The sequence below is a fragment of the Bos grunniens genome, chromosome 11 (genome assembly GCF_055505025.1).
Source record: "Bos grunniens cultivar Pamir isolate PY7600 chromosome 11, Bosgru_T2T1.0, whole genome shotgun sequence".
NCBI classification, from domain to species: Eukaryota; Metazoa; Chordata; class Mammalia; order Artiodactyla; family Bovidae; genus Bos; species Bos grunniens.
Genome location: NC_141175.1, coordinates 87,093,280 through 87,106,243, shown reverse-complemented (window position 1 = coordinate 87,106,243; position 12,964 = coordinate 87,093,280). Strand labels below are relative to the sequence as shown.

The 12,964-nt window shown below is 41.0% G+C and overlaps 1 protein-coding gene across 13 annotated transcripts in view; it reads left to right on the top strand.

Moving 5' to 3' along the window:
* The window catches only part of RMDN2 (regulator of microtubule dynamics 2), a 98,809-nt gene that overhangs the window by 55,669 nt on the left and 30,176 nt on the right, over positions 1-12,964 (top strand). For 5 of the 13 annotated variants that reach the window (XM_086327415.1, XM_086327416.1, XM_086327414.1 and 2 more), the window contains one exon: positions 11,672-12,052. The exons of 2 other annotated variants lie outside the window; for them this stretch is intronic. In XM_086327415.1, coding sequence (XP_086183541.1) covers positions 11,672-11,725 — 54 coding nt within the window. In that variant the 3' untranslated portion in view covers positions 11,726-12,052. Of the gene's footprint in view, positions 1-323; positions 663-7,094; positions 8,781-11,671; positions 12,053-12,964 lie in introns of those variants that run through there. 6 more of the 13 variants (XM_086327413.1, XM_086327409.1, XM_086327405.1 and 3 more) reach the window with 3 other exon arrangements.

Below are 12,964 nucleotides of genomic sequence, written 5' to 3'. Positions count from 1 at the left end.
TTATACAGTCCATGGAATTCTCCAGGCCAGAATACTAGAGTGGGTAGCCATTCCCTTCTCCAGGGATCTTCCCAACCCAGGGATCAAACCCAAGTCCTCCACATTGCAGGCGATTCTTTACCAGCTGAGCCACCAGGGAAGCCCATGCATTCTTATTAGAATACAAGATTAAAATGCAATATGATAATGAGATATACTACCTGGTATGAAATGCAAGTATCTATGCCTGACATTTAGGGCTCTCATAAGAGGGCCAAATTGATGAGCTTCAGGGTTTGATCCTTGGTTGCTAAGTCTTCTCTCCCTTTCCTCCTCCCTGCCAGCCAAACCTATCCTCCATGGCTTCAAATGCTACATACCTACCAGGGATCCTCAGATGTGTGTCTCTAGACCTCGCCTCTGAGTCTAGACCTGATTATCCAATGTCCTGCTTGACATCTCCGCTTGGATGACTCACAGACATCTCAGACTCAACTCATCATTAGGCCTTTGCATCCACTGTTCCTCCATCTGCCCCTGTTAGTAAATGGCATCTCCACCCCCATAACTAGGAAAGCTGGGAATGCTCCTTGACTCTTCCTTGTCTCTCAGCCCCCCAGACCAGATGTCTCCCCAGTCACCAAGTTCTCAGAGTTGTTCTAAAACATGCCTTGAGTCATCCAGCTGCGTGCGTGCTCCCTCTCTCTCTCTACCCGTCTCACTCTCCAGCCAGCCCTCCAAGCAGGGCACCATCCTCTTTCACCCGAGCTACAATCATGTCAACCTCCCAGCTGGTCTCATAGCCTCTTGCCCCTGCTCAGTCATTGCTGGCTCCCAGTGTCAGCCAAAGCCATAGATTAAACATAAACTTCACACGTCACTTCCTTGCTTGAACACCCTTTGCTTTTAGGATGCAGTTCAGAATTTTTAGCATGCCTTTCAGGGCTGGTGCCCCTCTCTCCTCCTCTGCGCTGTGCTCCTCCCGCCTTGCACCCTTGGCATATGGCGTTCCCTCTTTCTGAAACATTCCCTTACGAACCACCCCCCACTCCCTTCATCCTTCAAGCCTCACCATAAACGGCATTTCTTCAGGAAAGATTCCCTTGGCACTCTCAGGCAAGAAGGCGCCTCATGCTTTTCCTTCTTGTCATTTAGCACAGTTGTGATTCTATAGTTATTTGTGTGGTTGTTCCATGAAAGTAGCAACTAGGTGTTTTTCATTCATCGCTCTCTTCCTGGTGCCAAATATAGTGCCTGGCATATAACAAGGACTCCGTAAGTATTGGTAGGAAGGCTCCAAAGACTAATGCCGTACAAAAGAAAAAGAATAGCGCTAATAAGTAATACTAAATAGCTACCCTGTGCTGAGTCACTCAGTTTTGTCCAACTCTTTGAGACCCCATGGACTGTAGCCCCCCAGGCTCCTCTGTCCATGGGGATTCTCCAGGCAAGAATACTGGAGTGGGTTGCCATGCCCTCCTCCAGGGGATCTTCCCAAGCCAGGGATCAAACCCAAGTCTTTCTCATTGCAGCCGGATTCTTTACTGTCTGAACTACCAGAGAAGTCCAAGAATACTGGAGTAGGTAGCATATCCCTTCTCCAGGGGAGCTTACCTACCCAGGAATTGAACCCAGGTCTTCCACATCGCAAGCAGATTCTTTACCATCTAAGCCACCAGGGAAGCCCAAGAATACTGGAGTGGGTGGCCTATTCCTTCTCCAGGGGATCTTCTCCATCCAGGAATCGAACCAGGGTCTCCTGCATTGCAGGTAGACTCTTTACCAGCTGAGCTAGTAGCTAAGAAAGCTGGGCCATGTGGAACTATTTATGTAATAAGCAAAACAGCATTAGCAAATATTTCCCACATTACTTATTTTTCCAATAATTTATATTCCTAGTTTTTTTTTTTTAACGTGGTTCAGATACTGTCAGGAATATCTCAATTTCTTTTTCAGTTAGAAACTAGAATGAGGCAAATTATCTGTAGTATCCACTTTCTGTAAAGGTTTTCTAAGTTGAAGTATATCACATCAGTGATTTTGCTGACCCAGTTATTTATTTCCAACATATCTAGCTTTGGCATTCGTTACAACAAAGGCAGCTCAGCCATCAGTTTTCTCTCCCTTTTGTGAACTTGCAAAGCATCTGTGCTTCTTTGTATGGCACTCGTACCCTCTTCTTGGCATCACAGTTATTCATGAAATGACTTCTGTCCTTATTAAGGAGCCTGGAGCTCGTCACACAGCACTTAATATTGGGACTGTCAGCCCTTGGGCCTCTAGAGCCCAGATTCGTGCATGTAAGCGGCTTTATGTTTCCAGAATCTGAAATTACGGTATTTTATTATTCATGTGAACTTTTCTTGACCCTAGAAAGGTAATGTCAGGTCCTGGGAAGCATTCCTTCTTTTAAAATAAAAGGGATTCCTGTGTCTGAGACAATGTGAGAGTGATCACTGAGTGAAATAATGATGACCTCAGTAGCCTGAAAGTTGTTTGCCCAGAGGAAGTGTCCAAGTTACTGGCTCAGAGCAACCTGAGAAGGCTCAAATGTAAAAAAACATTGTGTAAGATTTTGAGTTTTAGTGAGGGATGTGCTAATTCAGTAAAGAAAAAAAAACTACTTTAAAAATGTTATAAAACTTTGAAATGACATTCATTGCTCCTCTAAGACAAACTCTTTTTGGACAATAAATACAATATACCAGAAACGACTACAGAAAGAATATGCCTCTGGGAGTGTAGAAATTAAAGCAAGTGATATAGTTGTCTTTGAAATTACTTGTAGTTTAAAGTTCTGGGCTTTATTTACAACCTGTTCTACAGATTGATAATCATCACTTTCCTTAGTAACCACTCTTAGTTAAAAAAAAAAAAAAAAAAATCCTAAATTTTTTTTGTTTTTGGCTGCACCACTCAGCTTGTGGGATCTTAGTTCCCCAACCAGGGATTGAACCCAGGGCCCTGGCAGTGAAAGCACGGATTCTAACCACTAAGCCATCAGAGAATTCCCTAAAATCCTAAATCTACTTTAAATATCTTCAGTTCTAAGTTCTGTTTTAATTAAGATCTCATATTTGATTATCTTAGTTAAGACTGTCAGTTTTTCAGATAAGTTTAGAAAGTATAGTCAGTCCCCAACTCTTAATCTATCTTCCTGTTGTAAGGAATCCAGCAATGTTGTCCAGGGTCTCATTTGTTAGAAATTTGTATTTGCCTATTTTTTTCTCGGTTAAATGTATTTCTTGTGCATTACCTTCTGTGCTATTCTTGCCTGGGGAATATATTCTTCCTTGTACATTAAGAAATGTTTTTGATAAAGCCATTTTGGAGTGGATACTTTCCCACTATCTGAACAGACATTTCCTGAATGTAGGTAGGAAGTATTACTCTGTTTACATACTCCAATTTGCACTCTTTTGTCTCTTACCTTATGTTTATCTGCATTCAAAATACATTATTTCTAAAATATACATATATATATTATTTCTTAAGCTTTCTATGTAAAAAACACCTTAAAGAAGTTTTTTAGCCTTCCTTGTAATGAATTTTTTTAATATGCTGTCTAAAAAAAAAAAAAAAGAAACTCATTACTTGATAGACATGAGTTTGAGTAAGCTCCGGGAGTTGGTGATGGACAGGGAAGCCTGGCGTGCTGCCATCCATGGGGTTGCAAAGAGTCAGCTTTGCACAACTGAGCAACTGAACTTAACTGTAATTTTCTTAAAATAACTGTTGATATAGCATCAGTTTGGGATCAGTCATTCTTAACCAGTATGCAGTCTAGTAAAGTTGATGTCTGATAAATCATTATTCAAATGCCCAGAGTATAATGGCTTAATATGTCTCTCTCTTATTTATCCAAAGTCTTTAGTAGACAGTATTGATGTATTTTCTCAAAACGTAATATTTTCTGACATTTTCAGATCAAAAAAATCTGTGTTTTTAAATGTGTGTGCTTGAGTAAGTGAAAAAAATTACCTTTACTCATTTATATTAAAAATATGGTGCTGCTCTGTCAGAGGCTTGGGACACAGTGAGAAATAAAGCAGATCCTGTCTTTGCCACCATGAATTCTATAGTCTGAAGGCAGGCACTGAACAAGTAATAGCAATAAAGTATGATGAGGGTAATAGAGATGAAAGCACAGAGTTTATGAGAAAATAAAACTGGGACTGCAACCTGAACTAGGGCTAAGAAAAGCCTTCTTGAGGTTCTGACAGGTAACTGAGCTTCTAAGGAAATTAGAATTTAAACCCAGTCGTTTAAATCTTTAAGACTTTCTTGGGGGTGGGAGGCTTGTTAAAAATATGAATTCTTGGCCTTTTTATAGAGAGAAAAAAGTGCTGAGCTGCAGTGGGTGGTGACAACAACCTCACTGTCAGTGTGACTCACTCTGTCCATTGGGGTCTGCTCTGTGGGCCTAGTGCTCCATGGTCCCTGGGTGAGAGAACAGAGGAAGGCACGTGGTGGCTGAGTTCTCGGCATTGCAGCCTCAGGAGATGAGGACCTTTGAGGACATGGCTGTGGACTTAGGGAGAGTGGGTCTGCTGGACCCATCTCAGAGGAAGCCATACAGAGACACAACTGATGGAAAACATCAGTCGTTGGATCTGCCTGGGGGATGAGCTCTGAAAATCAGATGTGCCTGCCCACTTGGTTCAAGAGGAAGAGCTGGAGTACGGGAGGGAGAGGACTTGCCCAAGGCCAGAGTCTAGGCTGAAAACTCTTAAAAGCTAGGACCTAACTTCCATGCAGAATATCTGTAGGAAGGAGCCATATAGTGTCAGGGTTCAGTTCAGTTCAATTGCTCAGTTGTATCCGACTCTTTGCCACCCCATGACCTGCAGCATGCCAGGCCTCCCTGTCCATCACCAACTGCCGGAGTTTACATAAACTCATGTCCATTGAGTCAGTGATGCCATCCAACCATCTCATCCTCTGTCGTCCCCTTCTTCTCCCGCCTTCAATCTTTCCCAACATCAGGGTCTTTTCAAATGAGTCAGTTCTTTCCATCAGGTGGCCAAAGTATTAGAGTTTCAGCTTCAACATCATGCCTTCCAATGAACTCTCAGGACTGATCTCCTTTAGGATGGACTGATTGGATCTCCTTGCAGTCCAAGGGACTCTCAAGAGTCTTCTCCAACATCACAGTTCAAAAGCATCAATTATTCAGCACTCAGCTTTCTTTATAGTCCAACTCTCACATCCATACATGACTGCTGGAAAAACCATAGCCTTGACTAGACGGACCTTTGTTGGCAAAGTAATGTCTCTGCTCTTGAATATGCTATCTAGGTTGGTCATAGCTTTCCTTCCAAGGAACAAGAGTCTTTGAATTTCATGGCTGCAGTCACCATCTGCAGTGATTTTGGAGCCCCAAAAAATAACGTCTGCCACAGTTTCCACTGTTTCTCCATCTATTTGCCATGAAGTGACAGGACCAGATGCCATGATCTTAGTTTTCTGAATGTTGAGCTTTAAGACAACTTTTTCACTCTCCTCTTTCACTTTCATCAAGAGGCTCTTTAGTTCTTCTTCACTTTCTGCCATAAAGGCAGTGTCATCTGTGTATCTGAGGTTATTAATATTTCTCCTAGCAATCTTAATCCCAGCTTGTGCTTCCTCCAGCCCAGCGTTTCTCATGATGTACTCTGCATAGAAGTTAAATAAGCAGGGTGACAATATACAGCCTTGATGTACTCCTTTTCCTATTTGGAACCAGTCTGTTGTTCCATGTCCAGTTCTAACTGTTGCTTCCTGACCTGCATACAGATTTCTCAGGAGGCAGGTCAGGTGGTCTGGTATTCCCATCTCTTGAAGAATTTTCCACAGTTTATTGTGATCCACACAGTCAAAGGCTTTGACATAGTTAATAAAGCAAAAATAGATGTTTTTCTGAAACTCTCTTGCTTTTTTGATGATCTAGCGGATGTTGGCAACTTGATCTCTGGTTCCTCTGCCTTTTTAAAATCCAGCTTGAACATCTGGAAGTTCACGGTTCATGTATTACTGAAGCCTGGCTTGGAGAATTTTGAGCATTACTTTACTAGCGTATGAGATGAGTGCAATTGTGTGGTAGTTTGAGCATTCTTTGGCATTGCCTTGCTTTGGGATTGGAATGAAAACTGACCTTTTCCAGTCCTGTGGCCACTGCTGAGTTTTCCAAATTTGCTGGCATATTGAGTGCAGCACTTTCACAGCATCATCTTTTAGGATTTGAAATCGCTCAGCTGGGATTCCATCACCTCCACTAGCTTTGTTTGTAGAGATGCTCCCTAAGGCCCACTTGACTTCACATTCCAGGATGTCTGGCTCTAGGTCAGTGATCACACCATCGTGATTATCTGGGTCATGAAGATCTTTTTTGTACAGTTTTTTCATGTATTCTTGCCACCTCTTCTTAACATCTTCTACTTCTATTAGGTCCATACCATTTCTGTCCTTTATCGAGCCCATCTTTGCATGAAATGTTCCCTTGGTATCTCTAATTTTCCTGAAGAGATCGCTAGTCTTTCCCCTTCTATTGTTTTTCTCTATTTCTTTGCACTGATCACTGAAGAAGGTTTTCTTATCTTTCTTGCTGTTCTTTGGAACTCTGCATTCAAATGGCTATATCTTCCTTTTCTCCTTTGCTTTTCACTTCTCTTCTTTTCTCAGCTATTTGTAAGGCCTCCTCAGACAGCCATTTTGCTTTTTTGCTTTTCTTTTTCTTGGGGATGGTCTTGATCCCTGTCTCCTGTACAATGTCAGGAATCCGTCCTTAGTTCTTCAGGCAGTCTATCAGATCTAGTCCCTTAAAGATATTTTTCACCTCTCCTGTCAGAGTAAATAGTTTGAATTTGAGGAAGAAAGGAGTAATCTGAACTCAAAACAATAACCTGGGTTCTTATAAGAGGACATTTGCATAAACATGGGCAAATATCAAGTGCTTGAAGCATAATGAAGGCCTCAAAATTAATCAGATAGCTGTGCAGTGAACATGCTTCAACACACCTTTTGAATGTAACCAATGTGGCAAAGACTTTTAACTAAAGGTTATCACTGAATGATCAGCATAGAATTCATATGTAAATGAATGAGTTGATGAATGGATGTGGGCCAACCTTTTACAGCCTCTCATCAGTAGCAGAAATTTCACACTGGAAAGGAGTTCTTTGAACATACTGAGAATGGGGAAGTATTCACTCACAGCTCAGCAGTAACTTAACACATGTTAGCTCACACTGAAGAGAAACCCTATAACAAACGTGGGGAACACTTTGGCCAGAGAGTTACCTTTTCTTCATAACAGAGAACTCACACCAGAGAGAAACCCTTTGTGATCATTATGGAAATGCCTCCAGTAATAATTCTTCTTTGAAATGATATGAGTGAATTCATACTACAGAGAAACTATGAATATCATCTATGTGGTAAAGCCTTTAGTTGATGCTGTAACCTTAGTTATTATGAAACAACTTACACCGGAGAGGAACTCTAGAGAGTATGGAGGAATCTTCAGTCTCAGCACCAACCTTTATAAACAGCAGAGACCTCATAGAGGGGAGAAACCCTGCAGCCGTCAGCCAACGCACAAGCCTTACAGAAAACTCAAACAGGAAGGGAAGCAGCAAGTCTTTACCAGGAGAAAGACATTTGGAAACTACAAGATAGTTCATGTCGGAGAAGCAATTAAGTGAAATAAACATGGGAAACCCATTGCTCATAAAGCAACGCTCCAGGACATGCGAAGATTTTCACCGTATCAGACACTCTCCGTGTTATGAATGAAGTGATCATGCTTTAGTCAGCCTTCAAGTTCTTACACTTGAGAATTCCTCAGGCCTCAAGTCAATGTAGAAATGCCTTCATCTGGATTTTATATAAGAAACTTCATACTCGGGAGGGGGGGAACCTATCAAGAACCCTTTGGTACAAAATTCAACATATAATTAGACTTTTGCCAAATATATTACTGAAAATAATGCCATGTAAAGATGTAAACTATGATGCATTCTTAGAAATGCTGAATACAGATTCTGGTGAGACGTAATAAACAATGAGATTAATAAGAGTTGTTGATGAAAAATCTAACACATGGGTATTTGTCTTTAAAAAATCATGAAATGGGGCTTCTCTGGTGGCTCAGTGATAAAGAATCCATCTGCCAGTGCAGGAGACATCGGTTTGATCCCTGGTTGGGGAAAGTCTCACATACCATGGAACAATTAATCCTGTGCTCCACAATTACTGAGCCTGTGCTCCTGAATCCTGGAGCCTCAACTACTGAAGTCCCTGCTCCCTAGAGCCCAAGCTCTGCAACCAGAGAAGCCACTGCAGTGAGAAGCCCACGCACCACCACTAGAGAGTAACCCCCGCTCGCTGCAACTAGAGAAGAGCCTGTGCAGCAACCAAGACCCAGCACAGCCAAAAAACAAATAATAAATAAATGTTTAAAAAGTCGTGAAACGTTATGCCGAGTAATGGAGGTGTATTCCTTTATTACATCACTGTTAATCGATTGATCAGTTTCCATTTTTTTACACAGCTCTAAACATATTTACAAAGTCTTTGTTTAATCAGACAACACCTTTTAATGTGACTGAAAAATGAAACATATAAAAAATGTGTTCTCATCACTCTATTGAAATACATACCTACTTGGCAAGGGTGAATGAAAACATGGACAAATATGCATACTTTATAAGTAATTCAAATATCCCAGGTGATACCAATGTTAGTGGTATACACACCATATTTTATGAAATACTAGAGAACTAACAAAGGCTTGGAACTGATAAATATGATGTGGAAAAGCATTCTATCGAGTGTATTGTTGTTTTTCAGTCACTCATTCGTGTCTGACTGTTTGCGACCCCATGGACTACAGCACACCAGGCTTCCCTGTCCTTCCTTCACCGTCTCCCAGAGTTTGCTCAAACTCATGTCCATTGAGTCGGTGATGCCATCCAACCATCTCATCCTCTGTCATGCCCTTCTCCTCCTGTCCTCAGTCTTTCTCAGCATCAGGGTCTTTTTCAGTGAGTTGGCTCTTCACATCAGATGGCCAAAGTATTGGAACTTCAGCTTCTGCAAGTATCAGTTCAGTTCAGTCGCTCAGTCATGTCTGACTCTTTGCAACTCCATGAACTGCAGCATGCCAGGCCTCCCTGTCCATCACCAACTCCTGGAGTTCACACAAACTCACGTCCATCGAGTCAGTGATGCCATCCAGCCATCTCATCCTCTGTCGTCCCCTTCTCCTCCTGCCCCCAATCCCTCCCAGCATCAGAGTCTTTTCCAATGAGTCAACTCTTCGCATGAGGTGGCCAAAGTACTGGAATTTCAGCTTTAGCATCATTCCTTCCAAAGAACACCCAGGGCTGATCTCCTTCAGAATGGACTGGTTGGATCTCCTTGCAGTCCAAGGGACTCTCAAGAGTCTTCTCCAACACCACAGTTCAGTATGGCTGAAATGTTGAATTCTTGAGAGAGGAGAAATGGATAGGTAAATGACCCTCAAGGATAAGCAGTCTTTAGAGAACAAGATCCCTGTCTCAGACATGGAGCAGTTTTAGGTCTGACACATCCCAGGGTGTGCTCGTTGTGGAGGAAGAAAAGATGAAGAGGCACCCTTCTGCGAGGCTGGGACACACAATCCATGGGAACGGTGGAGTCTCCATCAGTGGTGGTAGAACTCGGAGAGAGTGACCAAGGCGCCAAAGTCATCAAAAATAGAAAGAGAGTGATCAGGGGTTTGTTAACAAATATGAGACACGGTCGAGGGCAATTACCCTCTACCATTGGCCCTAACCACTCCCTCATTCTCTTCCTGAGCCCCCCTCAAAAATATTCTCTTAGCAAATTCTTTGCTGGTTATGCAAATATGACTTCAAAACAAGTCTTCTAACAGGAGTTCCAGGGAGCTCTGTCCGGGAAAAGGGGGAGAAGTGAGAGGTTGAGTCAGGGAAGAGAGAGCAGAGAAGAGCAGTATTGGGGTGAGTACCAAAGAGGATTAATGGTCTGCATGGGGTGCATTTTAGGCAGTGACAAGAAAGCGTGACTGGAGGTGGTGGTTTTAGGTGGTGTTTTGTTTTTTTGTTTGTTTTAGCTGAAAGGCACTGCCAGTGTCCTCTATATAAAAAAAAGTAAATTAATTAAAGACTGGGGTGGAAGCCCTGGGAAGAAGGTAAAAAAAGGAAGGGGTGTGTGTGTGGTGTTACCAGTTGGATTGGGTAGGAATTAGAGGAATTTTTTGTGGTGCCTCTAGAGGGCAGATATTGCTAAGCCATGAGCTTAATTTTAAACCTTTTATTGTAGTTTGAGTATATTTATTTCTTTAGGCATTTAATGGAAACAGTTCTTTCATCTACATCATTTGTCTGTAAGAAATTGGTTCCTAGATTTCAGAAAATGTTACTGAGCTTTGGTAGCCAACTGCCTATTTAATAGGCACTTATTTAGAATCTTCTAGGTGCCAGGCACTAAGCTAGCCCTAGGATTACAAAGTTAACCTTGAATTGTGGCTTTTCTGTAAGTTCTTTTCAATAATGCATCACTTACCTAGATTCATTAGCCATATTTTCTCAGAGTCTTCAAAAATACTGATTTCATAGAAGGTAGACTTAGCAGGCAGGCAGACTTCTAGTTTATCAGTCACTGCAGTAGAATCACTGTATTAAAGCTTATGATTAAAACTATTGAAGAACTTCCAGTTTTTTAAAAAAAATATAGCCAACGACTGCTTCCAAAAACTTTGTCCAGTTTTTCCTCCTCTGTTTTCTTTAAATATGTTAAACACCTTAAACCTTTTCTGATAGGTGGTTGGTAAGTATCTGTTAAACACAAAAAATGCATAGGAGCACCCTACCATCTGAATTTATTTCCACTCTTCATAACTTCCACATTTGTTTTAAGGAAATAATAACACACATAGAGTCCTATAAAACACATTCAGTTCAGTTCAGTCGCTCAGTCTTGTCTGACTCTTTGTGACCCCATGAATCACAGCATGCCAGGCCTCCCTGTCCATCACCAACTCCCGGAGTTCACTTAAACTCATGTGCATTGAGTCAGTGATGCCATCCAGCCATCTCATCCTCTGTCGTCCCCTTCTCCTCCTGCCCCCAATTCCTCCCAGCATCAGAGTCTTTTCCAATGAGTCAACTCTTTGCATGAGGTGGCCAAAGTATTGGAGTTTCAGCATCAGCATCAGTCCTTCCAATGAACACCCAGGACTGGGCTCCTTTAGGATGGACTGGTTGGATCTCCAGATTTTAAATCTTAAATTACCTGATAAAAAAATAGGTAGTTTGGATCTTACCATGGAATCTTGTCTGGATCTTACAGAGTAATCTCAGAGTTGTTCAAATTCTGCTGCTAGGACTCAGACCTTTTCCACATGTTATAGTTGAAGAAGAAAACAATGTTATCATTAACACGGTGATGGATCCAGTGTGTCAGCTTACTCAGAAGGGGCTCTGCTTCCTGTATCTACCACCCCAGACCAGCTGGAGAAAGAGCCTGGAAATAGCTTTCTGTATCACTTACATTCTCAGAGATCCAAATCATGCCTGGTGCTAAGACATGCACAGTTTCTTTGTGATGGTCTTTCAAAAAATACCCCCTTGTTCAACAAGTCTGTTTCAAAGTACCTAGAGTATCAGGGTGAAGTGTGAAATTTTATTGTGTATTTGTATTTTCTTCATAGGATAAAGATGCTCAGAAAGAGGTGAAAAAAATAAGCACTTCCTTGAAGAGGTAAATAAAAGAACTTGCTCTTCAACAAATCAGATGTGGTCTACTAAAAATTTAAACTAATCAAAGTTGTGGTTTTTTTTTTTTATTATCCTTTTTTCTTTTTTGATGTAAGGGCAGTGTGCTCAGATCTGAAGGTAAAACCATGTTTCTGCAGAATGCATTCCACTGGTAGCACTACAAAACTAATTATGTTATTTGGAGAAATCTATTTCCTATAATGTCACTACAAAATGATCTTTAAACATGTATGCTTTATATTTTTCCTATAAATAATGAACTATAGTCTTCAGAATATTTCCTTAAATAAAATATTTAAATCAATTCAACAAAATGAACTCTAGTGAGTGTTTTATTGCTGCTTCAATGGCGACTTTATAAAACAAAATAATTTTACTAATGTGGTAGAAAAAGGGGGAAAAGGCAAAGGACATAAGTTGTTGATAAGAGAAAACAAAAAGGAAACTATAACTAGTAATTTTAAAAATGTGAAGAAAATTATAATAGAATACTGTTTTACCATCAAAATAGCAAGGACTTTTTTTCCTTAAAGAAACATTCAGTACTGACAGTGATGCCTCGAGGTGGACCATTCTCATGCACTGCTGCTGGGAGAGCATTTTGACCAAACATTTAGTAAAATTTAACCAGAGCCTTAAAAATATGTAAACTCTTTATCTCATAATTTTATTTTATAGAAAAAATCTTAAAGTGAAAAAGTACACTTATGCACAAATGTTCACAATAGCATTATTTTTTACAGTAAAACCCTATGTGAAACAGTAATAATCCAGTCAATCCTAAAGGAAATCAGTCCTGAATATTCACTGAAGGACTGATGCTGAAGCTGAAACTCCAATACTTTGGCCACTTGATGTGAAGAACTGACTCACTGGAAAAGACTGATGCAGGGAAGGATTGAAGGCAGGAAGAGAAGGGGATGACAGAGGATGAGGTGGTTGGATGGCATCACCGACTTGATGAACCTGAGTTTGAGCAAGCTCCAAGGGTTGGTGATGGACAGGGAAGCCTGGTGTGCTGGAGTCCATGGAGTCACAAAGAGTCGGACACAACTGAGCAACTGAACTGAACAGAACAGTAATAAAGCAGTTAACCATATTAGAATATAACTACAATAGAATATTTTTGACATTAAAAATAATTTCAAAAATGACATAGGGAAATGCACAGAGCATCTTAAGTTCAGGTACAAGACAAAATAATATATGCACATGATCTCAACTCT